This window comes from Cololabis saira, chromosome 24 (genome assembly GCF_033807715.1).
Source record: "Cololabis saira isolate AMF1-May2022 chromosome 24, fColSai1.1, whole genome shotgun sequence".
Classification (NCBI taxonomy): domain Eukaryota; kingdom Metazoa; phylum Chordata; class Actinopteri; order Beloniformes; family Belonidae; genus Cololabis; species Cololabis saira.
The window spans coordinates 25,355,413-25,383,196 of NC_084610.1; the positions used below are offsets into that span (position 1 = coordinate 25,355,413).

Sequence of the window (27,784 nt, forward strand, 5' to 3'; positions counted from 1 at the left end):
CCACCTTCTTTTCCTCTTTTTTCATCTTGTTTTCCTCTTTTTTTCTTTTTTCATCTTGTTTCCTCTTTTTTTTCTTCTGTGTTGGAGCCAATGATGGTGTTTTTGTTTCTTTTGGTTGGAAGTTAATTTTGGGTGTTATTTATAAACCAAGCCACCAGGGGGCAGCACTAACCTGGTAATGGGTCACGTAATGTCTGACTGTTAAAAGTCCAAACTGGAACTTATGCATCGCTGCTTTCTATGACTTTATCTGATGAAAGTTAGAAAATTACAGTTGTCATCGGTGTGAAATGTAGACATGGAGACCAGAACAGTTTCCAGTGAATGAATTTATTGATCCAGCTGAGGCTTTACAAATATATCTGGAAATACAGTAAAGGTGGGCTTTAAAATACACTAGTTTGCTTGTTAATTCAATTCAATTCAATTCACTATCTAGGGGCAAGTTAAAAGGCATGACAGCAGCTTAAGGACATACAAACAAACACACAATTGCACATAACAGACTTTCAACATTTAAAAAGAAAAAAAAGGGTCATTCACAACGTGACGACTGTTGGTAACAAACGGTTCACCAATAAAATCAATAAAGCAGGTCCAGGCAGCAGCAGCAGAAACTACAGACTAATAAAGGAAGGAAGTTGCTGTTCTACGTTCACCAGCCTGAGATAAACCTCCTTTATCACAATAATATCCTGCTTCTTCTTTTACATTAATGACATCATTCAGACCCATCACTCCCCAAGAGACTGGGAATCATCTCAGGACTAGTCCAGAGAATCACCAACCCAACATGTTTTAGATCCATATTGGACCAAAAACACAAAAAATTAATACAATGTTAATACAAAAAATGAAAAGTCTTGTATCAGAATTAGAATGAAGACAAATGGGGAAATGCGAAATGTCGAGAAAAAAGTCGAAATGTCGAGAAATAGTTGAAATGTTAAGAAAAAAGTCGAAATGTTGAGAAAAAAGTTGAAATGTTAAGAAAAAAATCGAAATGTTGAGGTAAAAAGTCAAAATTTCGATACAAAAGTTGAAATGTCGAGAAAAAAGTCGAAATGTTGAGATTAATGTTGAAATGTTAAGAAAAAAGTCGAAATGTTGAGAAAAAAGTTGAAATGTTAAGAAAAAAATCGAAATGTTGAGGTAAAAAGTCAAAATTTTGATACAAAAGTTGAAATGTCGAGAAAAAAGTCAAAATGTTGAGAAAAAAGTCGGAATGTCCAGATTAAAAAAAGAAAGGAAAAAGGAAAAAAAAAAAAGAAAAAAGAAAAAAAAAGATCAAACATTATAGAAACAGCTCCAGGAGCCACTAGGGCGGCGCAGAAGAGCCGTGGGTTGCTGATCCCTGATCTAGTTGATCCCCTTTTGTTGACAATCCCCACATGTGGCTGGGTTTTCTTTTGAAATGTAGAATAACATAATATTGTAAAAACAAAAGTCGAGACAAAGTAACAAAAAGCAGAAGGCAGCAGTCCAGTGGTGAATCTCACACATGACATTAACAACAATAAATAACGTGTTCACTGCTGCATTTCTAGTCTTTGGTTCTTCTGGGTCACAAATATACAAATAAAGACAAATGTAGAGGATCTGCAGATCATCTACATGGAAAATAAACCTGATGGTAGTGAAACAGAGACACCTGTTAGCGGGATAATCAACACAAGCTCCTGTATAAACACTGACACTTCCAGGAGTAAAATATACATTCATGTTGGTGTCAGTTGTCTGAAGGCTGAATTCTGGTTCTACGTTAAACCTACACCGTAGGTTAGCGGCTATGCTAGGCTCTCCGTAGCTACACCGTAGCTTCATTTCTGCACCTGACCCAGCCAGTATCATGTTGCCTGCATAGTCTGTGACCAACGCCGGCTTCTTGTCGCCAATCTTCCACTCTCGGGTAACTTCACGTAGCACCTCTGCAAGGTTTGCGAAATAATAATGGTGCATTCAATGAGCCTGGGAAACATGAAGAAAAATGAAAATGAACATGTAAAAACTTTGTCATGTTTGAGTACACAAGTGGACTTTTGATCCTTTAAGGCCCTTCCTCGGATCCTGCACCCCAGGAAGGTTTTATGGAAACGTCCTATTGTTCCTACGACATGAACCCACAAAAAGATGGATGGATGAATAAAGTAGCTAAAGAAAGGTATTGTATATATAATCAGAAGTCCAAATAAATGCAGTAATGGATAAATTAATTGACGAACAGACGGTCATTATCTATCTCATCAGGTATTCCTTCACTTATTTTTGATTACGGCAGATAAAGTCCTTCATCATTATGTTTGGTTTCTAAAGAGTCAGATTGAGTTATGTGTTTGCTCCATAATTTAACGACTATATTAGTAACTGGACTGGAACCGTGGTAACAGACTGGGTTCTTCAGTGATACGTTTGTTCTTCTTCTTCTTCTTCTTGTCAGAGATGTGTAGCAGCTGTCGTGACACTGACGGTCCAACCCGACTGCAGTTTCTATCAGCAGAGCAGCAGACAGAGAGCAGAGAGGACGACCAGTGGGAGTTCCTTCAGTCCTGCTGCTCCACCTGATGGAGAAACAGTTGTTGTTCCTCCAGGATCTGAAACACAGAGACCACGTGGTCAGTGGTCAGTTTATCACCTGGAACGAGAGCAGCTGCTGAACATTAGGGCTGCAACTAACAACTATTTTAATAGTCGACGAGTCACCGACTATTTAAACGATTAGTCGACTAATCGGATAATTAGTATTTTTTTTTTTAATTTCGTATGAGGTTGCATTAATTATGTGGCAAATGATAATAAACACTAGAAAGATGCACTAGAGCCCTGATATAGCGGGACTGTTTTCTTCATCCTGCTCCTGCTGAATTTCTGACCATTACCGCCCTCAACGTGTGTTCCACTCCCGCCCCTCCCGCTAAACTCATGAATTCATGCCCGCACGGCGCACAATAAAGATGCATTGATTTAGTGTCTTCTCCCGTCCAGCAAGAGAAAAGTCCAGACAAATCTATCTGATTTAATGTTAACATGATCATTGTGGAGTTTGATGGATGATTGACAGTTCATAAGCACCTGACTGAGAGTTAGATGCAAATTCATCATTGTCATCAACGCACAAGCCTTTTTTCGCTGCATCAATTATTAGTGAGGGGAAATTAACTCAGGTTTTCAGGAGAATCGTTCACTTTGTGAGACAAGCACCAACTTTTGCATGAACACTGCCTAGAACCTACTTATGCAGAAAAGCCCGTTAGCCACCTGAAAATCCAAGATGGCGTCCGTTTTTCAAGATGGCTGAAGCTAAAGCTAAAACCAGGTTGTCGGTGTAGAACTTGAATTGCTGAACATATTTTAATCTTTATCATGTGTTTTGGCAAAACTAATTATATGATGTGAATGAATGAATGAATTTATCTTTATTTCGGCTTGTACAGAACAAGATGAAAAGGAAGAGAAAAAAAATCAACATTTCTTTTGCCGAAAAGGTGTAGCTGAAGCCGTAGCTTATAGTGCCTACCCTTTTTTCTTTTGATCAGCAAAAAAATATGAGACATTATCTTTTACTCAGTGAAAACAAACAATACATAAAGAAGAAAAAAAATAAATAAATAAGTAAGACAAAATATAAAATTGACATTTCACATCCTAGAATGTTTTTGATAGTATACTTTATAATTATAGTGTTTTATATTTATTTACAATATTTTCTTTAAACAATTTCTTAAACTTGACGATAGAGCGACACATTTTTAGGTTGTTATTACAACTATTCCAAATTTCTTTTGCCTTAACTGATGTACATTTCTTTTTAATATTAGTTCTTACTGTCGTCGTCTCAAACATGAGTTTCCCCCTCAGGTCATAGCAGGTTTCTTTTATCTGGAACAGGTCCTTAATGCAGTTTGGAAGCAGTTTCTGCTTTAAAGGCAAATAAAACAGTTTTCTGCTCTACTATATCATGGAATTTTAAGATATTATATTTAATAAAAAGATTATTTGTTGGTTCATAATAGTCGGTTTTATTAATTATCCTTAACACTCTTTTCTGTAATAGAAAAATAGGGTTTGTATTAGTTTTATAGGTGTTACCCCAAACCTCCACACAATAAGTCATGTATGGAACTATGAGTGAGTTATACATCCAAAACTGTGCTCTTTGACAGAAAAAATAATTTGTTTTATTTACTATTGCTAGGGTTTTAGACATTCTTGATTTTACACTATTTATGTGTGATTTCCAGCTAAGTTTATCATCGATTATTACCCCCAGGAACTTATTTTCATATACTCTTTCTATTTCCATACCACTAATTTTAATTGTTATATGATTATTTTTTTTTCTAGTGCCAAAAATGATGAACTTAGTTTTAGTTAGGTTTAATGATAACTTATTGATATCAAACCTTCACATTTTTCAGTTCTCCTTCCACCACATTCAGCAGCTGTTCCAAATTCTTCCCTGAACAATAAAGGTTTGTATCATCAGCAAACAAGACATAATTTATTATTTTAGACACTTTACAAATATCATTTATATATAATATGAACAATTTAGGACCTAGCACTGAACCTTGTGGGACACCGAAGGTGACTCTTTCTAGTTCTGATTTATCATTATTTAACTCAACATATTGAAATCTGTCAGCAAGATAACTCTCTATCCATGAATTGGCAATCCCTCTGACACCATATCAAGTCATGATGTCAATACAAATGAAATATGGCTTCCAGTTTTCAAGATGGTGGACCAATTTTGACTAATATTATCTGTTTTCTGTTGCAATTCAATCAGAAATGAAGTTTCTAAATTTTAACCGGATTAAAATCTAAAAAAAAAAAACATTTATAAAAAATGTTGATGATCGCCGATCTAGAAGCTCATAATGCGATGTGACACGTTGTGAGGTCAAAAAACACATAAAAGCGGCTTTTGTGGCGGCCATTTTGGAAAACGGCAGCCATATTGTTGCCATGTTTTTTTTTTGCGTGGCTAACGGGCTTTTTTGAAAAAGTAGAACTAGAACACACTTTGTGCAAAATTTGGCGCTTGTCTCACAAAGTGAACGATGGTTTCACTGATGTGCCTGGCTATATGTGATTGAGGTTATAGCAACGAGAGTAGCTGTGAGAGGCTCAAATAATACTAATAAATAACATAAAATAAACAGTTTAGAATGAAACGAATTAATTTAACAAATGAATGGCTTGGCCATTACATATCTGTGGACGAAGAGTTTCTGACTGACTGCGATCCCGTGCGTCTCTCTCCCAAGACGCGCCAAAGACACTAAACGCAGTTTCTCCAAATATCTGACTTAATTTAATACTTTGTCAGGCATAACGTTAAAGCTTTCTTTTAAAGCCAAAATACTAGGGGTGTAACGGTACATGTATTTGTATTGAACCGTTCGGTATAGCGTGTTCGGTTCAGAACGGAGGCGTACCGAACGAGTTTCCACACGGACATATTAAGTAGAGGACCGCACGTTGTGGAGCAGAGCGCTGCTGCAGTTGCGCTCACACCGAGAAAGTGTTAAGATTAAAGAAAAAAGCACTAACTAATGAAGAACTAAAGAGCTAAGCACATAATTGTGACAAGTCCAGTGTTTCCCCTACCATTGTTTAGGCCTGGCGGGGCCGCTAGGCCAACGAGACCCCCGCCAGGCCTAAAAAAAAAAAAAAACAATGATCATTTATGTTTAGGAGCCTCTGCAGCGCTGTTCTGCAACGGGAGTCAACCTGCTTCGTTGCCTAGTAAAGCCTGAATTATGGTTCGGCGTTAAATCGACGTAGAGCCTACGGCGTAGGCTACGCCGTAGGCTACGCCGTAGGGTACGCAGCGACGTGCACCGTACGGCTGCTGGCCGCGTACCCTACGCCGTAGGATCAGAATCAGAATCAGCTTTATTGGCCAGGTTCGAACATTGTCCAACAAGGAATTTGATTCGGTTATTTCGCTCTTTGGTAGTAAAAAAAAAATAAACAATAAACAAATAAACAATAAACAAATGTGGTATTACTATATACATATAAACATTTTAACATTTTAAGGTGCAGCAGTTTGAGGTAGTGATAAAAGAAGGATAGTTCTGAATAAAAATAAGAATAAGTATAAGAATAAAGTATAAGTATAACCTATATACAATTTTAACAGACAAATTATACAAAAAATACAAAAAATTATACAAAAGGAAGTACAAAAGTGAGAGGTGCAGCAGAGTGCGGCAGACATGATTATTAAAGAGGGTGCTGGATGATTTTTATTGCACGTGTTTGGTTACTCTGAGACTTATTATTTGTGGGAGTTCATCAGAGCAACCGCTTGCGGGAAGAAACTGTCTTTCTGTCTTTCTGATCTGCGTTGGTGTAACGCGGCACCATAAATCAGCCTTAACGACACGAGTACCGCTGCTGAGAGCGTGGGCATATTATTATACATTATGGGATGTATAGAGTTTGTAGCTAGCCAACTTTGGCGCTGGCCAAAAAAAGAAAAAATATGGCGGGCGACAGACAACATGATATAAAGAAATGTTTCTGCAGGTCCGTGTGTTTGTGTTTGCATGAGACGCTGCAGGGAAGCATGAAGGAAAACACAGCCCGACCACACACCAGGCGTCCGCGGGGTCCTAGTGCCGGCACACGTAGAGCCAATGTTATTTTGTGTGTGTGTAATAAACAACTAGCACGTTTATATTTTGCATTTTGTTTTCTTACTGTACCGAAAATGAACCGAACCGTGACCTCCAAACCGAGGTACGTATCGAACCGAGATTTTTGTGTACCGTTACACCCCTACAAAATACGCTTAATATCTTACCAAGGCGAGTCTGTTTCGTTCAACACTTCGCTTTCTCTTCAAATGCATTACCGACGTGCTCCCGTTAAAAGCAACGTCGGCTTTGCAAACCTTGCAAGTATCTTTTTATTCACCGTATCGAGGCTAAAATGCTCCCAAACTTTTTATTTTAAGTTTTATTACCCGTAGCTGCTGAGACGCTGTCGTGCATGCGCGACTCGACAGAGATTGTATTGAAGTGAGATGCCTCACTCCGTTGGAAAAACACTTCTGGCGACAATTGTCTACAATGGAATTCATTGTCGACAATTTTGATTATCGATTTTTGTCGACAACGTCGACGGATTGTTGCAGCCCTACTGAACATACAGATGTTCCTCACAACATTCTCTCTGAACTTACCTGAAACCGTCAGGTCAACTATCCTACGATACAACATTGTCGCGAGGTAACAATCATAAATGCCCGTGTCGTTCTTCTGCAGGTTCGTCATGAAGATGGAGAAGTTCCTGTTCCCGTACTCTTCAGGGAAGCTGCACACTCGACCTCGGTACTTCTCGTCCTGAGATGTGTAATCTGGTAAACTCGTCTTGATGTCCAGGACAACCAAGTCATCTTGGTCTATCCAAAACACGTTGCACTCTTCTGCTGCTGGAGACTCATCGTAGATGCAGGGAAGTTTGATGTTTCCTCCAACAAAACCTTCAACTGACTCCAAGCAGCTCACTGAGGGAGGACAGGAAGTTCACATCATTACACCTGTCCACCAATCAGAGGCTGTGACATCATCAACACATCTGAAGCAGCAGTGATCAGTGATGGAGGGGCAAAATATGCCGTAACTGGAATCGAACCCGCGTCACTGTTCAGGGGAAGGTGTTCATAAGTCACCTGCTCAACCCGTTGAAACATACGGGCGCTAGCGCTGGTGTTGGAAAAATCCACTCTCAAAATGGCAGGGAAAAAATGCAAGTCATCACGACGGGCCGTGGTTCTTTGGCCCAACGCGGAATGATATAATGAGCGTATACCACGGCCTGAATGATATAATGAGCATATTCCTTCCACTTACGGCTCTCGACGAAGGCGCTTTTTCTGCTCCCTCTCCCTATCTATCTGCCCTGCTACTGCTTGCTTGTCTCGTCTACAGAGTTTCCTTCTTTTCACTCCTCCCAAACTACAATCATGGAATTGATTAACTGGTCTCTCAGCACAATTGACCACATTTTTGCAACAAGAAGTCAGGGGGTAAGGGAGCCCTCCTGCCCCGATGGGATGTTTTTTGCTGGATACACAATGGATTCCTACAAGGCGTGGAAGCCTTTGTGTATGGCGATAATGTCAATCGAGGATGTAGAAGATGCCTACATATTTGGATTTATGATAGCAGGATTTCTCCTGATTATATCCTTGATCGGAGGTCGGGGTTTCCTGATGTATCGACAAATGCGTAAGTCGTCGGCGGCCTCTTTCACTCACTTTTCCAAGCTGCCGGACGTGGCAGATGGATCAAGCAAAGCGATCAGTGCTCTGACTTTTACGCTGGGGGAGCAGGCGCGTAAGCTGGATGTGATTCTCGAGCAGAACCGCAGGCTGGCGGGGGTTTGAGCTCATCAACAAGATGGATAACAACATGGAGAAGCTGGGAACTCAGCTTGGCCGGAATTGATTGATCACTATTCATCTGATTGGAGTCGCTGATGATGACCAGAGACTGAAAGGCAGACGGAAAATTACTGGGGCTGCCTGTTCTCAAAACAATTGCTGATTCTACTAATTCTGAAGTTCATTTAGCTGCTTGAGCGTTTTCACTATTGCATTTATCAACGTTGTATTTGCGGATGTTTGGAGACACAGCGGGGAGACCAGTGTTGGGACTAACGTATTTAGTAACGGGTTAAAGTAACGCCGTTAGTTCTGCAGTAACTAATACTCTAACGCATTACTTTTTAAATTCAGTCACGCAGTTACCGTTACCAAAGGTGCGTTACTCCGTTATTTCTGGCTACAGTGAAGCTTTTTTCCCCGCACGCGGAGACCAGAGGAAACGTAGTGTGTGTGTGCGTTAAAAAACATGACGGTCATGGCGGGCGAGTTTCGCAACATGGAATTATAGCAATCCCTGGTTTTTCGTAGGGGTTATGTTCCAAAAAGAACCCGTGATAAGTGAAATTCTTTTTACAATTATAGAGGGCTTCAGATTGCAGAGACCAGCACCGCCTCGCACGTATTCCACTGCTCTTCTGATGCCGCTGCATCCCGACTCGCGCTGTAGCGTCTTTTTATCCTAAACCCTGCGCTGTAGCTGTGTTTTTTCAAGAGAAGAAAATAGTTATGGGTCGTTGTCTTCGCTCTTTTTTCTTCTGGGCAAAAAGATTCTTATGAACCGACATGCTACCATTGGTTATTATTATATTTGAGGACTGTAATGAACGATTCATCAAAGAGTCCCGTTCTTGAGCTGCTGCTGAAGCTCATTGGCCGTTCTCAGCTTGTTGCTAAGCAACCAACGTTATTGATACAGGAAGTGAAGAAGCGGGGAGACTGTTTAGAATGCAGAACACGATGCCCAATGTAAATCCATACAGGACCTGCTGAAATGAAGGCTAGAGGGGATTAATGGGAGCATTTAAAATAATGTTTTTATTTAAAGTAACTAAAAAGTTATTTTTCATAGTAACACATTACTTTTTGGTCTAAGTAGCTGAGTTACTTTTTAAAGAAGTAACTAGTAACGGTAACTAGTTACTATTTTTCAGTAACTAGCACAACACTGGTGGAGACTCGCAGCGCTGCTCCTCAATGCACTAATTCCCTGTCATCTCGGCAGGGACGTAGCCAGACATTTTGAATAGGGCGGGCCTGAAGAAAAGTGGGCGGGCCAACTTTTGCCAGAGGAAAAATGAATCTAATATCCACTAATGCATAGCAGAAACAACCTTAAGGTTAATGATTCTATGACCTATTTAAGTGAAACAGCGCACCCTGCTGTCCTCAAGTGCACACTGACACAGTGCTACTACAGTACATCATTATATTTCTATTGCGTAGCTATGCTTGTAATATTATTTAATACAAAATTGAGCATTGTTGATTTGCAAACACATTTCCCCCATTAAAAAAAGACAACTGGTGTTTAATATTCCCCCTGGTACAGCTAATGTCAAAACAACTGCAAAGGCTTAGCTAATTGCGTACGCTGTCTGAAAACAAAATTAAGCAGCAGCGAGCGCAGCACGCAGTGTTCGCCGGAAAATCATTGCTAAAGTTAGTTCCGTTGTAACAGTTGACAGAGAATAAAACGTTTTTTATTATTAATACATTTTTATACGTTTTTGTTTGCTTGGAATGTCAATGTTAAGCATATTTTTTAATGAGTGAATAAAAAATATCAATAATTAAAAAAAAAATTGTGAGAAAAATCCTGCAAGTTTTCTCAGGGCGGGCCGGGCCCTGGGCCAATCAAAAAAGTGGGCGGGCCTAGGCCCGCCCTGGCCCTAATATGCCTACGTCTCTGCATCTCGGGCTCGGGCTCTGCCTAGACAGCCCGGTCCGACAGCACATCCAGGCGACTGAAGTGCTGACGCACCAATGCGTTCATAAAAACAGTTCTGCTTTGCGCACGGTGACGCGGTTGATTTGCAGCGAGAACATGCTGTATAGCAGCCAAATTATCAAATAAATGATATTCATGATGATCGTTTTATTTGTGCGCATAAAGCATATACAGGAACACACTTGTTATTCCTTATTTTTCTTTTTTTTCCCCCTTTGCTGTCACCAATGAATGCTAAACAATATAAATCTAAAGTATAAAATAAATCTAAATTTGTGCGGGCTGCATTGTTTTAATATCTCATTGCTTGGTGTGATATTGATTTGCCTGACGCGGCTGGATCTGTGAGTCTTTGTTCACTAAGATGGTTGTAAAGACTGGGTCAGCAGCATCTTTCATTTCCTTCTTAATGAAAGAGATACTTAAGCTAAGAGCAACTCTGGGAAACGCGATTTTCTTTCACAGGCTCCTTAAGAAGGTTTGAAAGAAGCTCTTTGCTGTTAAGAACTACTTAACTGATCTGGGAAACCGGGCCAATGTAAATATGAAAGAGGAATACACAATCTATTTCATGTAGTCTTTAACTTAGAACATGTGGAACATTGGGAAAACTGAGAACATGGAGAACATGTGGAACATGTGTGAGACTCACCTGAGTTCAGGTAGAAAACCAGCAGGATCATAAGAAGTGTGAATCTGCAGACAAACACAGACAACACATTTCAGTCCTGCTTCCCTGACTGATGCCCATCCTGGTGAATAAGTGAATATTTAGGTATTTATTTGGTATTCTGGTCTTTATTCCAACAGTTTCCTGGTGAATAAGTGAATATTTAGGTATTTATTTGGTATTCTGGTCTTTATTCCAACAGTTTCCTGGTGAATAAGTGAATATTTAGGTATTTATTTGGTATTCTGGTCTTTATTCCAACAGTTTCCTGGTGAATAAGTGAATATTTAGGTATTTATTTGGTATTCTGGTCTTTATTCCAACAGTTTCCTGATGAATAAGTGAATATTTAGGTATTTATTTGGTATTCTGGTCTTTATTCCAACAGTTTCCTGGTGAATAAGTGAATATTTAGGTATTTATTTGGTATTCTGGTCTTTATTCCAACAGTTTCCTGATGAATAAGTGAATATTTAGGTATTTATTTGGTATTCTGGTCTTTATTCCAACAGTTTCCTGATGAATAAGTGAATATTTAGGTATTTATTTGGTATTCTGGTCTTTATTCCAACAGTTTATTGATGAATAAGTGAATATTTAGGTATTTATTTGGTATTCTGGTCTTTATTCCAACAGTTTCCTGATGAATAAGTGAATATTTAGGTATTTATTTGGTATTCTGGTCTTTATTCCAACAGTTTCCTGATGAATAAGTGAATATTTAGGTATTTATTTGGTATTCTGGTCTTTATTCCAACAGTTTCCTGATGAATAAGTGAATATTTAGGTATTTATTTGGTATTCTGGTCTTTATTCCAACAGTTTCCTGATGAATAAGTGAATATTTAGGTATTTATTTGGTATTCTGGTCTTTATTCCAACAGTTTCCTGATGAATAAGTGAATATTTAGGTATTTATTTGGTATTCTGGTCTTTATTCCAACAGTTTCCTGATGAATAAGTGAATATTTAGGTATTTATTTGGTATTCTGGTCTTTATTCCAACAGTTTCCTGATGAATAAGTGAATATTTAGGTATTTATTTGGTATTCTGGTCTTTATTCCAACAGTTTCCTGGTGAATAAGTGAATATTTAGGGGATTTATTTGGTATTCTGGCCTATATTCCAACAGTTTCCTGATGAATAAGTGAATATTTAGGGGATTTATTTGGTATTCTGGTCTTTATTGTAACAGTTTCTGATTTTCAGAGACAATTAAAGCAGCTTAAAGTTTAATTTCTTCACTCAGAAACAGGTCTGGATCCATAAGAGGGTTCAGGTATTTTAGTTATCTGAAACTAAAGTCCAGTTTACCCCGAAAACAACATGTGTCCCTTTGTTTCTGTCTCTTGCAGGAACATGCGAGCTTAAGGATAGATTGCGTCACATGCGTGTAAAATCGGCCGCTCCTAAATCTCATGTGCGCTTCTATTTCTGTATTTACGGTAAACTTTTGATATCAATAAAAGTTACCCAATTAAGTAAGATGTAAATAAAGTATCTATCTAATAGATCCGTCTATATCTATAAAACATATCTGCATTAACTCAAACTCAGAACTTTATATCTTTATGTTTTTGAGCCGATTCATTCATTTACCGTAAAGACTGAAATAGATGCGCACATTTAGATTTAGGAGCGGCCGATTTAACCAGCAACGTTTCAACTAAATACGCTGAATAAGTGAATATTTAGGGTATTTAGGTCTATATTTCAACAGTTTCTGTGTTTCAGAGAAAATGAAAGCAGCATAAAGTTTAATTTCTTCACTCAGAAACAGATCTGGATCCATAAGAGGGTTCAGGTATTTTAATTATCTGAAACTAAAGTCCCCCAGATCCAGTTTACCCGAAAACAACATTTGTCCCTTTATTTCCGTTTCTTGCAGGAACATGTGAGTTTAAGGGTAGATTGCGTTACATGCTGGTAAAACCAGCTGCTCCTAAATTTCATGTCGCTTCTATTCCAGTCTTTACGGTAAACTGGATATCAATAAAAGTTACCCAATAAAGTAAGATGGAAATAAATTATCCATCTAAATAGATCCATCTATATCTATAAAACATATCAGCATTAACTCAAACTCAGAACTTTATATATTTCTGTTTCTGAGCCGATTCATTCATTTACCGTAAATACTGAAATAGGAGCGGCTGATTTTACAGCAGGTAGGAGTGACGTAGACACCTCACCTGGATAAAGTTTAAACAACTAAACTTCGTCACATTACTTTATCTGACCGTTGCATGGTTTTCAGCCTCATGTTCATCTTTAATCACATACCTGCAGTTGGTCTTCATGTCTCTTTCTGGAACAAAAACACTGACGAGTCAGGACTGGAAGAATCTGCACGTCCTGTTCCGGAATTCAGGAAGCACTCTTAAGTGCGTGGTCCCGAAATCTGTTTATTTACTTAACATTAAACATATTATTAGTTACTTTGATTATCCTAACGATCGTGCTCTTGAACACCTATTGAATTGTATCATTATTATTCAATGTTACCATCCCAGTGTGTGAGATAAATGTCTCTCCAGTGGCATGTGCTCTCCTCTCCTCTCGTCTCCTCTCGTCTCCTCTCCTCTCCTCCTCCCAAAGAGACCGTGACTCCTGTGGGAGCAGGAGTGTTTTTATGCATACACATCTGTCACTCAGCCAATGGGGGAAGTTGTGTGTGTGTATGTGTGTGGAGGTGTGTCTGTGTCTGTCACTGGGCGGGGTGAAGCGATCATATTGTAGCGACCCTCTCTGCCTGAGGTTTAGTACTCCGGGTTTCCTTCTTCTGTTGTTCTTGTTAAGGGGTTGTTTTAAGTTCTACCGGAGACGTTAGTCTTTACGGTAAAGTTTGGATATCAATAAAAGTTACCCAATAAAGTAAGATGAAAATAAAGTATCCATCTAAATAGACCCATCTATATCTATAAAACATATCTGCATTACCTCAAACTCAGAACTTTATATCTTTACGTTTCTGAGCAGATTCATTCATTTACCGTAAAGACTGGAATAGGAGCGCAAATGAAAACTTAGGAGCGGCTGATTTTACACCAGGTGGGAATGGCGGCGGCTGACACCTCACCTGGTTAACGTTTGAAACAACTAAACTTCTTCATATTACTTTTGACTTTTTAAATCACATACCTGCTGCAGTTGGTCTTCATGTCTCTTTCTGGGACCAAAGTTAAAGTCAAATGTGAGCGGATCTCTCAAGACGGGAAGAATCTCCCCGGGAATTCTTCCGGTTATATGACAGTATCTGCTCCTGCTAGTCCGCATGCGCATGCGCACAGTGGATTTTCAAAGTTTTGTCATATTGTCATATGATTTGTTGCACGGTGTAAAATGGATAATATGGGATGTTGAGTATTTGATCCTTCAAAATACACGACCCACGACATGAATGCATTACACATTGTGAACATTATACGATAAAGAGAAACAAAAACAATTATATTGCTTTATTTGATATTCATATTTACAATAACGGCCTGGTAAGAGACAAGGAAGTGGTTTAGGGAGTAAAACACAGTAAAATTGTAGCTCTGCAAAGGTAGAAAACCATTAGGGAGAATTTTTATGTTTTTATATATTTCATATTTATATATATGTAATATAAATCTGTTTATTTACTTAACATTAAATATATTATTTGTTACTTTGATTATCTTAAAGATCGTGCTCTTGAACATCTATTGAATTTTATCATTATTTACGCTAAATTCTTTATTCAAAAACAGAAATTTGCTGGTGCTACTTCCTAAATTTGCACCGTTTCTACTAGAATTAAATTCTCTCATTAAATCTCTTTATTTGATAAACAACAAAGAAAGCAATATATTTTTAATCAACTATGAACAGTTTTCCCCTGTTTCCTCTGACTAACCTTTTATTTATAACTTTCCTTATTGTTTTCTATTCATCTGATTCTATTCCTCATACCTGTTTTATTTATTTATGTATTTATTTTATTCTCTATTTATTTATTTACTTACTCATCTTTATTATTATTACTGTTGTTATTATTATTATTATTATTATTATTATTATTATTATTATTACTGTTATTATTATTATTATTATTATTATTATTATTACTGTTATTATTATTATTATTATTATTATTATTATTATTATTATTATTATTATTATTATTATTATTATTATTATTACTGTTATTATTATTATTATTATTATTATTATTATTATTATTATTATTATTACTGTTACCTTCATTATCTATATTATGATTTACTCCACACTATTGTAAACCTGGTTGGTGTTTGGATAGCAAGATTTGCAAGATTTACTAATATATATATACATAGATAGATAGATATAATTAGACTCGAGTCTATTCTCTATTATAGAACTCAGAAATGACGTTATAGACCGCTGTGTCTATATTTATCTAAACAGATTGTGTAATGTTTTTTTTTGTATTAAAGCTGTATCAAAGATGGAACTGAGTCAGTCCGTGACTATCTGAGTGTGTGTGTCTGTGTGTGTGTGTGTGTGTGTGTGTGTGTGTGTGTGTGTGTGTGTGTGTGTGCTTGGCTCAATAAAAGTGAGAATAAATGTTGTTTGATGGGTAGGATGAGGTGTTGTTGAACGTTAAAATGACTATCATAAGGGCCATAAGAGTCGTCTTTGTTTTCACCGGTTAGGGGGCGTGGTCTTTGAGTGACGTGGTGACTGTCCCGGATGAAGAGCAGGTAGTACAGGAGACGGGAAGAGAGGAGACAATACGAGAGGAGAGGAGAGCACACATGCCACTGAACTGGAGAGCCATTTATCTCACCCACTGGGATGGTAAAATTGAATAATAGTGATAAAATTCAATAGGTGTTCTAGAGCACGATCGTTAGGATAATCAAAGTAACTAATAATATCTTTAATGTTAAGTAAATAAACAGATTTCGTGGCACGGTCGGAAAATCGGGATAGGACTCACGTGGAGTCGGTAGCTGTCTTCCAGTCGACTCGCTCATATTTAACTTCGGTTCCAGAAAGAGACATGAAGACCAACTGCAGCAGGTATGTGATTAAAGATGAACATGATTCTGAAAACGACGGTCGGATAAAGTAATGTGAAGAAGTTTAGTTGTTTAAACTTTATCCAGGTAAACTGTCTACGTCACTCCTATCTGCTTTCAGATCAGCCGCTGCTACATTTAGTCAGCTGCCTCTATTGTCTTTACGGGAAATCAATGATTGCGGTTAATTTAACATAAAGATATAAAGTTCTGAGTTTGAGTTAATGCATATATGTTTTATAGATATAGATGGATCCATTTAGATTGATACTTTATTTCCATCTTACTTTATTGGGTAACTTTTATTGATATCCAAACTTTGCCGTAAAGACTGGAATAGAAGCGACATGAGATTTTTTTTTTATTAACATACAGTGCAAACAACAACAGAAGACGACATCTGTGTGTGTGCTTGCGTGTATGTGTGTGCGTGTGCGTGTGCGTGCGTGTATGTGTGTGCGTGTGTGTATGTGTGTGCATGTGCGCGTGCGCGCGTGCGTGCGTGCGTGCGTGTGTGTGGATAAGGTGATGAAAGTACATAAATTGACAATATTAATTCGAGAGTAAATAAGTTAAACAAATAGAGTGGTGTAGCATGATATAATATAGAATAATAATATAGTAATATCCTAATATAACATAATTTTTATCACCATACTATTATATATAACGATATAATAATACTATAGTTTAACATGCCATGAGATTTCACAACTTAATATAATAATATGAAACAATATATCATGATAATGCCAGTAATAATTATTAGAGTTAGAATTGGTCATTTATGTTTTGCAATGAGGGGTGAGGTCAGACCGGGGTGTCAGGGAAGCGAGCAGGAGGCCCCCACCAGACTTCAGTTGCCCGACCGGGAGCCCCAGCAGGAGGCAAGTAGGACGGCAGTGAAAGGAAAGCTCCCCTCCCTTTTTCATTTTAAGTATTTTTAAAATTTTATATCAATTTTACATTTTTTTTATTTATTTATTCATTTTTTCCCCTATTCCCCTTCCCCCACTACCCCTCCTGATTAATTGTGTTAGTTCTGTTAGATTAGTCATTTAGAGTCAGGAGGGATCGGAGGCTGCCGGCCCGTTGTGGATCGACCTCCTGTGCTTCTCCTACTCTGGGCAACTCCCAGACCCTGAGGGGGGGTCTGCCCGCTGAGGAGAAGCTTTACCATTTAAAATTATTCATTTATTTATTTAATTGTTCCCCCCCCCCACTTTTTTGAGAGTGAGAGAGATGGGGTTCTCCCACACCTGCCCCCTACCGCCAGCCAGGGCCCCGTCATGGCCCCACAGAGCCAGGCCTGGAGCCCCCGCCCACCTCTACCCTCAGCCAGTCAAGCCCGGCCCCGCCCCCCCGCCTTTACTCTAATTATGATATCATAACTTCATTATCATGATTATTGTTCAAATTAAAAAAAATAAATGAAAAAAAAAAAATACATAAATAAATAAATAAAAAGAGATGAATAAACAAATAAAATAATAATATACAAAAAATAAAAAAAGCTTTAGTTGAGATGATGGTTTGATAATAGCAATGAGAACGAACAGTAGTAATAATAATAATGATAATATTCACAATCATGATCTTAATCAGAACCAATATGTATATATTAATAATTTCACTCCTCCAAAGTGACAGAAACAATTATTGTTATCATCATGGTTTGAATAATGACAATAATGTAATAATCATAACAATATGATAATGTAGTAATAATAGTAATAATAATGCAACATGAGATTAATGCCGCGTTCCATTTGTCCTCGGAAGTGGGGATTTCCCAGTTCCCAGTCGGAATTTTCAACTGGAACGCCCCTCGAAGTGGGATTTCCCACTGGGAAAGTGGGAGAGTCTTCACCACCCCCGAGTTCACATTCCAAGATGGCTGCCCCGGTTGTAAACATTAGAAGAGAGCTCGGTAAAAATTCGTAGCACTTCATTCTAGTTTTGGTCACACTAAATCAGTCGTATACAAGTATTGTTTGGCATATATATGCTGCTATAGTGTCATTTACATGTTTCATGTGGTATATGAGAACTACAAACTTGTTTTACGACTTTGTAACTGGAACGCTGATAACTCAGCTGTGACGTCATTCCCAGTTCCGACTTCCGACTTCTGAGGTAAATGGAACGCAGCATAAACTCACATGTTCCTGCAAGAGACGGAAATAAAGGGACAAATGTTGTTTTTCGGGGTAAACGGGATCTGGCCAAATAAATACCTAAATATTCACTTATTCATCAGGAAACTGTTGGAATAAAGACCAGAATACCAAATAAATACCTAAATATTCACTTATTCATCAGGAAACTGTTGGAATAAAGACCAGAATACCAAATAAATACCTAAATATTCACTTATTCATCAGGAAACTGTTGGAATAAAGACCAGAATACCAAATAAATACCTAAATATTCACTTATTCATCAGGAAACTGTTGGAATAAAGACCAGAATACCAAATAAATACCTAAATATTCACTTATTCATCAGGAAACTGTTGGAATAAAGACCAGAATACCAAATAAATACCTAAATATTCACTTATTCATCAGGAAACTGTTGGAATAAAGACCAGAATACCAAATAAATACCTAAATATTCACTTATTCATCAGGAAACTGTTGGAATAAAGACCAGAATACCAAATAAATACCTAAATATTCACTTATTCATCAGGAAACTGTTGGAATAAAGACCAGAATACCAAATAAATACCTAAATATTCACTTATTCACCAGGAAACTGTTGGAATAAAGACCAGAATACCAAATAAATACCTAAATATTCACTTATTCACCAGGAAACTGTTGGAATAAAGACCAGAATACCAAATAAATACCTAAATATTCACTTATTCATCAGGAAACTGTTGGAATAAAGACCAGAATACCAAATAAATACCTAAATATTCACTTATTCATCAGGAAACTGTTGGAATAAAGACCAGAATACCAAATAAATACCTAAATATTCACTTATTCATCAGGAAACTGTTGGAATAAAGACCAGAATACCAAATAAATACCTAAATATTCACTTATTCATCAGGAAACTGTTGGAATAAAGACCAGAATACCAAATAAATACCTAAATATTCACTTATTCATCAGGAAACTGTTGGAATAAAGACCAGAATACCAAATAAATACCTAAATATTCACTTATTCATCAGGAAACTGTTGGAATAAAGACCAGAATACCAAATAAATACCTAAATATTCACTTATTCATCAGGAAACTGTTGGAATAAAGACCAGAATACCAAATAAATACCTAAATATTCACTTATTCATCAGGAAACTGTTGGAATAAAGACCAGAATACCAAATAAATACCTAAATATTCACTTATTCATCAGGAAACTGTTGGAATAAAGACCAGAATACCAAATAAATACCTAAATATTCACTTATTCATCAGGAAACTGTTGGAATAAAGACCAGAATACCAAATAAATACCTAAATATTCACTTATTCATCAGGAAACTGTTGGAATAAAGACCAGAATACCAAATAAATACCCTAAATATTCACTTATTCATCAGGAAACTGTTGGAATAAAGGCCAGAATACCAAATAAATACCTAAATATTCACTTATTCATCAGGAAACTGTTGGAATAAAGACCAGAATACCAAATAAATACCTAAATATTCACTTATTCATCAGAAAACTGTTACAATAAAGACCAGAATACCAAATAAATACCTAAATATTCACTTATTCATCAGGAAACTGTTGGAATAAAGGCCAGAATACCAAATATTCACTTATTCATCAGGAAACTGTTGGAATAAAGGCCAGAATACCAAATATTCACTTATTCATCAGGATGAGCATCAGTCAGGAAAGCAGGACTGAAATGTGTTGTCTGATGTTTGTCTGCAGATTCCCACTTCTGATGCTGCTGCTGATTTTCTACCTGAACTCAGGTGAGTCTCACACATGTTCTCCATGTTCTCAGTTAAAAACTACATGAAATAGATATGCATTCCTCCTTCATATTTACATTATTGGTAACCGTTTTATAAAAGCATTATATCATTCAGACCGTGGTATACGCTCATTATATCATTCAGGACGTGGTATACACTCATTATATCATTCAGACCGTGGTATATGCTCATTATATCATTCAGACCGTGGTATACGCTCATTATATCATTCAGGACGTGGTATACACTCATTATATCATTCAGACCGTGGTATATGCTCATTATATCATTCAGACCGTGGTATACGCTCATTATATCATTCAGACCGTGGTATATGCTCATTATATCATTCAGACCGTGGTATACGCTCATTATATCATTCAGGACGTGGTATACACTCATTATATCATTCAGACCGTGGTATATGCTCATTATATCATTCAGACCGTGGTATACGCTCATTATATCATTCAGACCGTGGTATATGCTCATTATATCATTCAGACCGTGGTTTACGCTCATTACATCACTCCGCGTCGTGATGACTTTCATTTTTTCCCTGCCATTTTGAGAGTGGATGTTTCCACCACCAGCGCTAGCGCCCGTATGTTTCAACGGGTTGTGCAGGCAACTTATGAAAACCTTCCCCTGAACAGCGACGCGGGTTTGATTCCAGTCGCGGCATATTTTGCCCCTCCATCACTGATCACTGCTGCTTCAGATGTGTTGATGATGTCACAGCCTCTGATTGGTGGACAGATGCAATGATGTGAACTTCCTGTTCTCCCTCAGTGAGATGCCAGGGGTCAGTTGAAGGTTTTGTTGGAGGAAACATCAAACTTCCCTGCATCTACGATGAGTCTCCACAACCAGCAGACGTCAACGTCCTCTGGATAGATGATGATGACTCGGTTCTCCTGGACATCGAGAACAGTTCACCAAATGTCAAGTTTCAGGCCAAGAAGTACCGAGGTCGAGTGTTCAGCTTCCCTGCCGAGTACGGGAACAGGAACTTCTCCATCCTCATGACGACCCTGCAGAAGGACGACACGGGCACATACAATTGTTACCTCAGGACAGTGTCGCATCGTATGATAGTCGACCTGACGGTTTCAGGTAAGTTCAGAGAGAATGTTGTCAGGAACATCAGCAGCTCCTCTCCAAACATCTTGTTCCAGGTGAAGAACTGACCACGTTTCTTTGTGTTTCAGATAAACCTGCAGGGAGAACAACTCCATCAGACGGAGCAGCAGGACTGAAGGAACTCCCACTGGTCGTCCTGTCTGCTCTCTGTCTGCTGCTCTGCTGAAAGAAACTGCAGTCGGGTTTGACTGTCAGCATCACGACAGCTGCTACACATCTCTGACAAGAAGAAGAACAAATGTATCACTGAAGAACCAGTCTGTTACCACGGGTTCAGTCCAGTTACTAATATAGTCGTTAAATCATGGAACAAACACATAACTCAATCTGATTATTTAAACACCAAACATAATGATGAAGGACTTTATCTGCCGTAATCAAAAATAATTGAAGGAATACCTGATTAGATAGATAATTAATTTATCCATTACTTCATTTATTGGGACTTCTAATTATATATACAATATCTTTCTTTAGCTACTTTATTCATCCATCCATCTGTTTGCACGTTCAGGTCGTAGGAACAATAGGACGTTTCCATAAAACCTTCCTGGGGTGAAATCCTCCAACCAAAGACTAGAAATGCAGCTGTAAACAGCTGTAAACAGCTGCCTGAGCACTTTATTTATTGTTGTTAATGTTATCTGTGATATTCACCACTGGACTACTGCCTTATGAAACTCTTAGTTACTTCATCTCAACCTAGAGCCACTCTTGTTTTTAGTGCCACGGCTGCATCAGAGTCTCCTCCTCCACAGCTCTGCCATAGCAATAATGGGAGTTCCTCTTGGCGCAGCCGTGGCACTCTTATTATTGCTTAGGCTTATTATTAGTGCAGGATCCGAGGAAGGGCCTTAAAGGATCAAAAGTCCACTTGTATACTCAAACATGACAAAGCCTGGATTATGGTTCTGTGTTAAACCAACGCAGAGCCGACGCCGTTGCGCAACGTCGTTGCCCTGACGCTGTTGCCGCGATGCCGCGACGCTGTTGCCGCGACTCCGTTGCCGCCACGCCATTGTCGCCACGCCATTGCCGCCACGCCGTTGCCGCCACGCCGTTGCCGCAACGCCGTTGCCGCAACGCCATTGCCGCCACGCCGTTGCCGCAACGCCGTTGCCGCGATGCCGTTGCCGCGACGCTGTTGCCGCGACTCCGTTGCCGCCACGCCATTGTCGCCACGCCATTGCCGCCACGCCGTTGCCGCCACGCCGTTGCCGCAACGCCGTTGCCGCCACGCCATTGCCGCCACGCCGTTGACGCCACGCCGTTGCCGCCACGCCACTGACGCCACGCCATTGCCGCCACGGCGTTGCCGCCACGCCATTGCCGCCACGCCGTTGCCGCGACGCCGTTGCCGCGACGCCGTTGCCGCGACGCCGTTGCCGCGACTCCGTTGCCGCCACGCCGTTGCCGCCACGCCGTTGCCGCAACGCCGTTGCCGCCAGGCCATTGTCGCCACGCCGTTGCCGCCACGCCGTTGCCGCCACGCCGCTGACGCCACGCCATTGCTGCCACGCCGTTGACGCCACGCCGTTGCCGCCACGCCGTTGCCGCCACGCCGTTGCCGCCACGCCGCTGGCGCCACGCCATTGCCGCCACGGCGTTGCCGCCACGCCATTGCCGCCACGCCGTTGCCGCGACGCCGTTGCCGCGATGCCGTTGCCGCGACGCTGTTGCCGCGACTCCGTTGCCGCCACGCCGTTGCCGCCACGCCGTTGCCGCAACGCCGTTGCCGCCACGCCGTTGACGCCACGCCGTTGCCGCGATGCCGTTGCCGCGACGCTGTTGCCGCGACTCCGTTGCCGCCACGCCATTGTCGCCACGCCGTTGCCGCCACGCCGTTGCCGCAACGCCGTTGCCGCCACGCCATTGCCGCCACGCCGTTGACGCCACGCCGTTGCCGCCACGCCGTTGCCGCCACGCCGCTGACGCCACGCCATTGCCGCCACGCCGTTGCCGCCACGCCGTTGCCGCCACGCCGCTGACGCCACGCCATTGCCGCCACGCCGTTGCCGCCACGCCGTTGCCGCCACGCCACTGACGCCACGCCGCTGCCGCCACGCCGTTGCCGCCACGCCATTGCCGCCACGGCGTTGCCGCCACGCCATTGCCGCCACGCCGTTGCCGCGACGCCGTTGCCGCCACGCCATTGCCGCCACGCCGTTGCCGCGACGCCGTTGCCGCCACGCCGTTGCCGCAACGCCGTTGCCGCCACGCCATTGCCGCCACGCCGTTGACGCCACGCCGTTGCCGCCACGCCGTTGCCGCCACGCCGCTGACGCCACGCCATTGCCGCCACGCCGTTGACGCCACGCCGTTGCCGCCACGCCGTTGCCGCCACGCCATTGCCGCCACGCCGTTGCCGCGACGCCGTTGCCGCGATGCCGTTGCCGCGACGCCGTTGCCGCGACTCCGTTGCCACGCCATTGTCGCCACGCCGTTGCCGCCACGCCGTTGCCGCAACGCCGTTGCCGCCACGCCATTGCCGCCACGCCGTTGACGCCACGCCGTTGCCGCCACGCCGCTGACGCCACGCCATTGCCGCCACGGCGTTGCCGCCACGCCATTGCCGCCACGCCGTTGCCGCGACGCCGTTGCCGCGATGCCGTTGCCGCGATGCCGTTGCCGCGACGCTGTTGCTGCGATGCCGTTGCCGCGACGCTGTTGCTGCGACGCCGTTGCCGCGACGCCATTGCTGAGACGCCCTTGTAGCGACGCCGTTGCCGCGACGCCGTTGCCACCACACCGTTGCCGCCGTTGCCGCCACGCCGATGCCGCGATGCAACGGCGTGGAACAGCAACTTCCTTCCTTTATTAGTCTGTAGTTCCTGCTGCTGCCTGGACCTTCTTTATTGATTTTATTTGTGAACCGTTTCTCTTACCAACAGTCGTCACGTTGTGAATGACCTTTAACAAGCAAGCTAGCTCCTTTTGAAGCCCAGCTTCTGTTTCTGACAGCTGTTGTTTGAGGAGTTGATGTATTTAAACTAAAAACTTGCTCTGATTGCACCTTTTCTGTTCCTTGGAAGTGTATTTGCGTTTACTGTATTTCCATATATCCTTGTAAAGTTTCAGCTGATCAATAAATTAACTCACTGGAAACTGTTCTGGTCTCCATGGCTACATTTCATACCGATGACATCTTTTATTTTCTAACTTTCTTGTTGAATAAAACCTGAAGATGAAGTTTGCTGCAGTAACACGTTTCAGCCACCAGAGGGAGACATAGATCAGATCAGACATGTTCCCCTGTAGTACTTCCTTTAATGTGAATACTTCACCAGCTAGTACTAGTACACCTTTGGAGCTCCCGCTGCTGCTAGCATGTGGTTTTATTCTGTAATAGTTCCTCTTATTAGGGCCCTAGCACTAACAGTTATTGTTTTCCTCTCTTGGCTTGAACAGTTCCTGCAGCCTGGAAGTAAATTATTATAAGCCTTGTATATCATTACAGTGTGTTCTGATTAACTATGTCTTGCAATACAAGTGTATTGTTTTGAATGAAAAGTGGGTTTGTTGATGCAAGATAATCAGCCAAGTTTACAATTCTAATTGTTTTTTTTTTTGTAAAATATAAATGGATTGGATTATTGATTTATTCCCCCACACTTCCACACAATAAGTCAGGTATGGGAGTATTAGGATCTGTATAGTGGTTGTAATGGTCTTTTATTTATAATACCTTTAATTTTATATAATATAGCTGTTGTTTTAGATAATTAAGATGAGTTTCTTGGAGAAAGATAACATGGGCTTTCAGTTGTTGAATATGGTGGAGTACTTTACTGCGTTTGACCGGATTATTGATTCCCCTGCAGTTCCAAATTACAAAGTTAAGGCCGTTCCCTCCTGCAAGGCGGGATGCATCAGGCTGAAAAATAGAGAAAAACAGATCAACAAAACAAATTAAAACATTTTCAAATAACAAAATAAACATATTTGAACCATTTTCAGACAAAATCTGAAAAATAGTTAAAATATGTTATTTTTTTACTTGAAAATCTAAAAATATGTTTTGTTGATGAGAAAATATGTTTCTGTATTTTTCTTATTTTTGTGAGGGGGTTAGGGTTATATTGTTTTTCAGCACTACCTTGTTCTTTATAGCTGATAGAACATGAATTACTCCTATGTGGGATCAATAAAGTTCTTATTTTTACCATCTGAGAAAATTAAACATATTATATTTGGTGCCTAACTGTTTCCAAGTATATTAGTGCGTGTGTGAATGAATAAATGAGACGTAAAACGTACATTTCTTTGTAGAAAGATGCTTTATGAAAATAAGGAACAATGAGGAGAAAAATATGAAAAAAAGAGGAAAAAATTAGAAAAAAAAGGAAAAAAAAGAGGAAAAAAGGGAGGAAAAAAAGAGGAAAAAATTAGAAAAAGAGGAAAAAAGGGAGGAAAAAAATTGAAAAAAATAGGAAAAAAAGAGGAAAAAAGTGCGTGTGTGAATGAATAAATGAGACGTAAAACGTACATTTCTTTGTAGAAAGACGCTTTATGAAAATAAGTCAATTTACTTGTATTAGTTTACAGCTCAGTCTTGAACATCCAATATGGCGGCGACGCTGACGTATCAGCAGCTCCGTGGGAGGAGGAGGAGACATGGATATGGTTACTGCTAACTGAGATCAGGACCATAAACCCAAACTATACCATACCTGCATGAACTGGTTATCCGTGACGTCAGAAGAGACCCCTACAACAAATACATGTTTAGGTCGAAATAAAGGTTTCTTTTTTTTTCCTCCTTTTTGTTCTGTTTTTTTTATAAATGAAAATAAAAAATAAAAACCAAAATGGTAAAAACCTAGACTTATCGGTGAAAATAGCCAACTATCGGCATTAAAGGCAACCTGTGACAAAATACCATGATAGTAAAACCAACGAAGAGCCAATATGCAAATCAATAACGGTCTGGATTGATATTCAGATACTGAATATAATCATTGATATCCCACAAAATAAAACAAAAAAACCCCAACACCTTAATAATATTAGAAGGGCCTGAATGTAAACTACTAAAACAGTGACTGATTATTGGCGTTAAACGTACCTCAGATCCAAAATAAAGTTAATACTAATAATACTAATGTATTAACATGTATGAATCAGCTGTGATCTACACAGTATAAATTGTCAACAAAGGGGGAAGAGAGACAGAAATAATTGTTCTTGAAGAAGGAAAGAGAAAAGTCGTCTCTCCTGCCGGCCAGAGCTGCAGCCAGCATGCTAATTGATTAGCATTTCACAGCTAACCGACCAGTTGCTCCCCGTGGTGATGCACAGCTGTTTTTATGTGTTTGATAAAGTCAGCTGTGGTCGTGGGTCCTGGAATCTCCACGTGGTTTTGTCCGGCAGTGTGCAGCGCTTCACGGGCCCGAACGTAGCTCGTTTCTTAGCCACGGCCGTGGTGTAGTCCGGGAAAATGGACACTCTCTCAGTGTTGCCAACTCCTCAGTATCAAAGTAGCTATTGTCCCAAAAGTCGCTAGAAGTCGCTAAATGACGTCATCGCCTAATTTGCATAATTGGCAATTTGCATATAACTGTAATGGACGCTGTAGGAGAGAGGAATAACGTCTAGGGAGAGACAAAAGTGAGTAAAAAACAACCTAAATATGTTTAGAACTACAAATGTACAAAAATAATTTCAACATCTTTTTTTCCTATTTTTTTCCTCTTTTTTTCTCTTTTCATCTTTTTTTCCATCTTTTCTTCTCTTTTTTCTCTTTTTTCATATTTTTTCATCTTTTTTCTCTTTTTTCTCTTTTTTTCCCCTTTTTCCTTAATCTATTTTTCCTCTTTGGGGGGAAAGTACAAAGAAAAGTACGTTTTAGGTCACATTTATTCCTTCACACACGCACTTTTTTCCGCTTTTTTTCATTTTTTTTCCTCTTTTCTCCTATTTTTTCATCTTTTTTCTCTTTTTTTAGTCTTTTTTTTATCTTTGCATCTTTTTCCCCTCTTTTCTCCTCTTTTTTTTCATCTTTTTTCTCTTTTTTTAGTCTTTTTTTATCTTTGCATCTTTTTCCCCTCTTTTCTTCTCTTTTTTCATAATTTTTTTCTCTTTTTTCATATTTTTTCCGCTTTTTTCATCTATTTTTCATCTTTTTCCCCTCTTTTTTCCTCTTTTTTTATCCTCTTTGTTCCTTTTTTTCCTCTTTTCCTTTTTTCCTCTAGAAAACCTCTAAATATGTTTAGAACTACAAATGTACAAAAATAATTTCAACATTACCAACATTTAATGATTTTAATGCTTTGTCTAGATCCACATTACACACATCAGTTTTGTCCTGTATTGTTAAATGTTATAACAGCAAATTTAATCAAAAGATTGTTATGTAGGGTGAAATTGCTAGCTCTACAACAAACCCTCCTCCTTTATCCGGGCTTGGGACCGGCAAAGTGACCCAAGAGAAAAAAGAAACGTTTACATTTACATCCCGCTCTGCTAGCCCGCGGCTTTGCGCAAGCGCATTTCATTTGCAGTCTGGACGCGGAGTGGTGAGGGTCTCCTCTCTGCTCTGCCCACCAGATCAGTCTCCAATAACACATGAAAAAGTCGCTAGATTTGTTGCTATAAGGGTCTGAAAAGTCGCTAAGTTGGCAACACTGCACTCT

General features: G+C 40.0%; 1 protein-coding gene across 2 annotated transcripts; it reads right to left on the minus strand.

Moving 5' to 3' along the window:
* Positions 1-314: 314 nt before the first annotated feature.
* Positions 315-14,298, minus strand: LOC133425402 (V-set domain-containing T-cell activation inhibitor 1-like). Of its 2 annotated transcripts, none has more exons than XM_061716250.1 (6): positions 14,165-14,298; positions 13,529-13,633; positions 13,307-13,378; positions 11,005-11,048; positions 7,199-7,522; positions 315-2,591 (listed from the first exon to the last, which is right to left on the minus strand). In XM_061716250.1, the coding sequence occupies exons 3-6, from the start codon at positions 13,321-13,323 to the stop codon at positions 2,491-2,493; spliced, it is 486 nt and encodes a 161-aa protein (XP_061572234.1). In that variant the 5' UTR covers positions 13,324-13,378; positions 13,529-13,633; positions 14,165-14,298; the 3' UTR covers positions 315-2,490. The 2 variants fall into 2 exon arrangements, with proteins under 2 accessions (XP_061572234.1, XP_061572233.1); XM_061716249.1 differs by having other exon boundaries at positions 13,307-13,435.
* Positions 14,299-27,784: the final 13,486 nt, after the last annotated feature.

Coding starts and splice junctions, on each gene's coding strand:
- LOC133425402 (XM_061716250.1), bottom strand. Junction 7,523..11,004: donor GGTTTTCTACCTGAACTCAG/GTGAGTCTCACA, acceptor GTCCTCCCTCAG/TGAGCTGCTTGGAGTCAGTT. Junction 2,592..7,198: donor AGTTGACCTGACGGTTTCAG/GTAAGTTCAGAG, acceptor TCTGTGTTTCAG/ATCCTGGAGGAACAACAACT.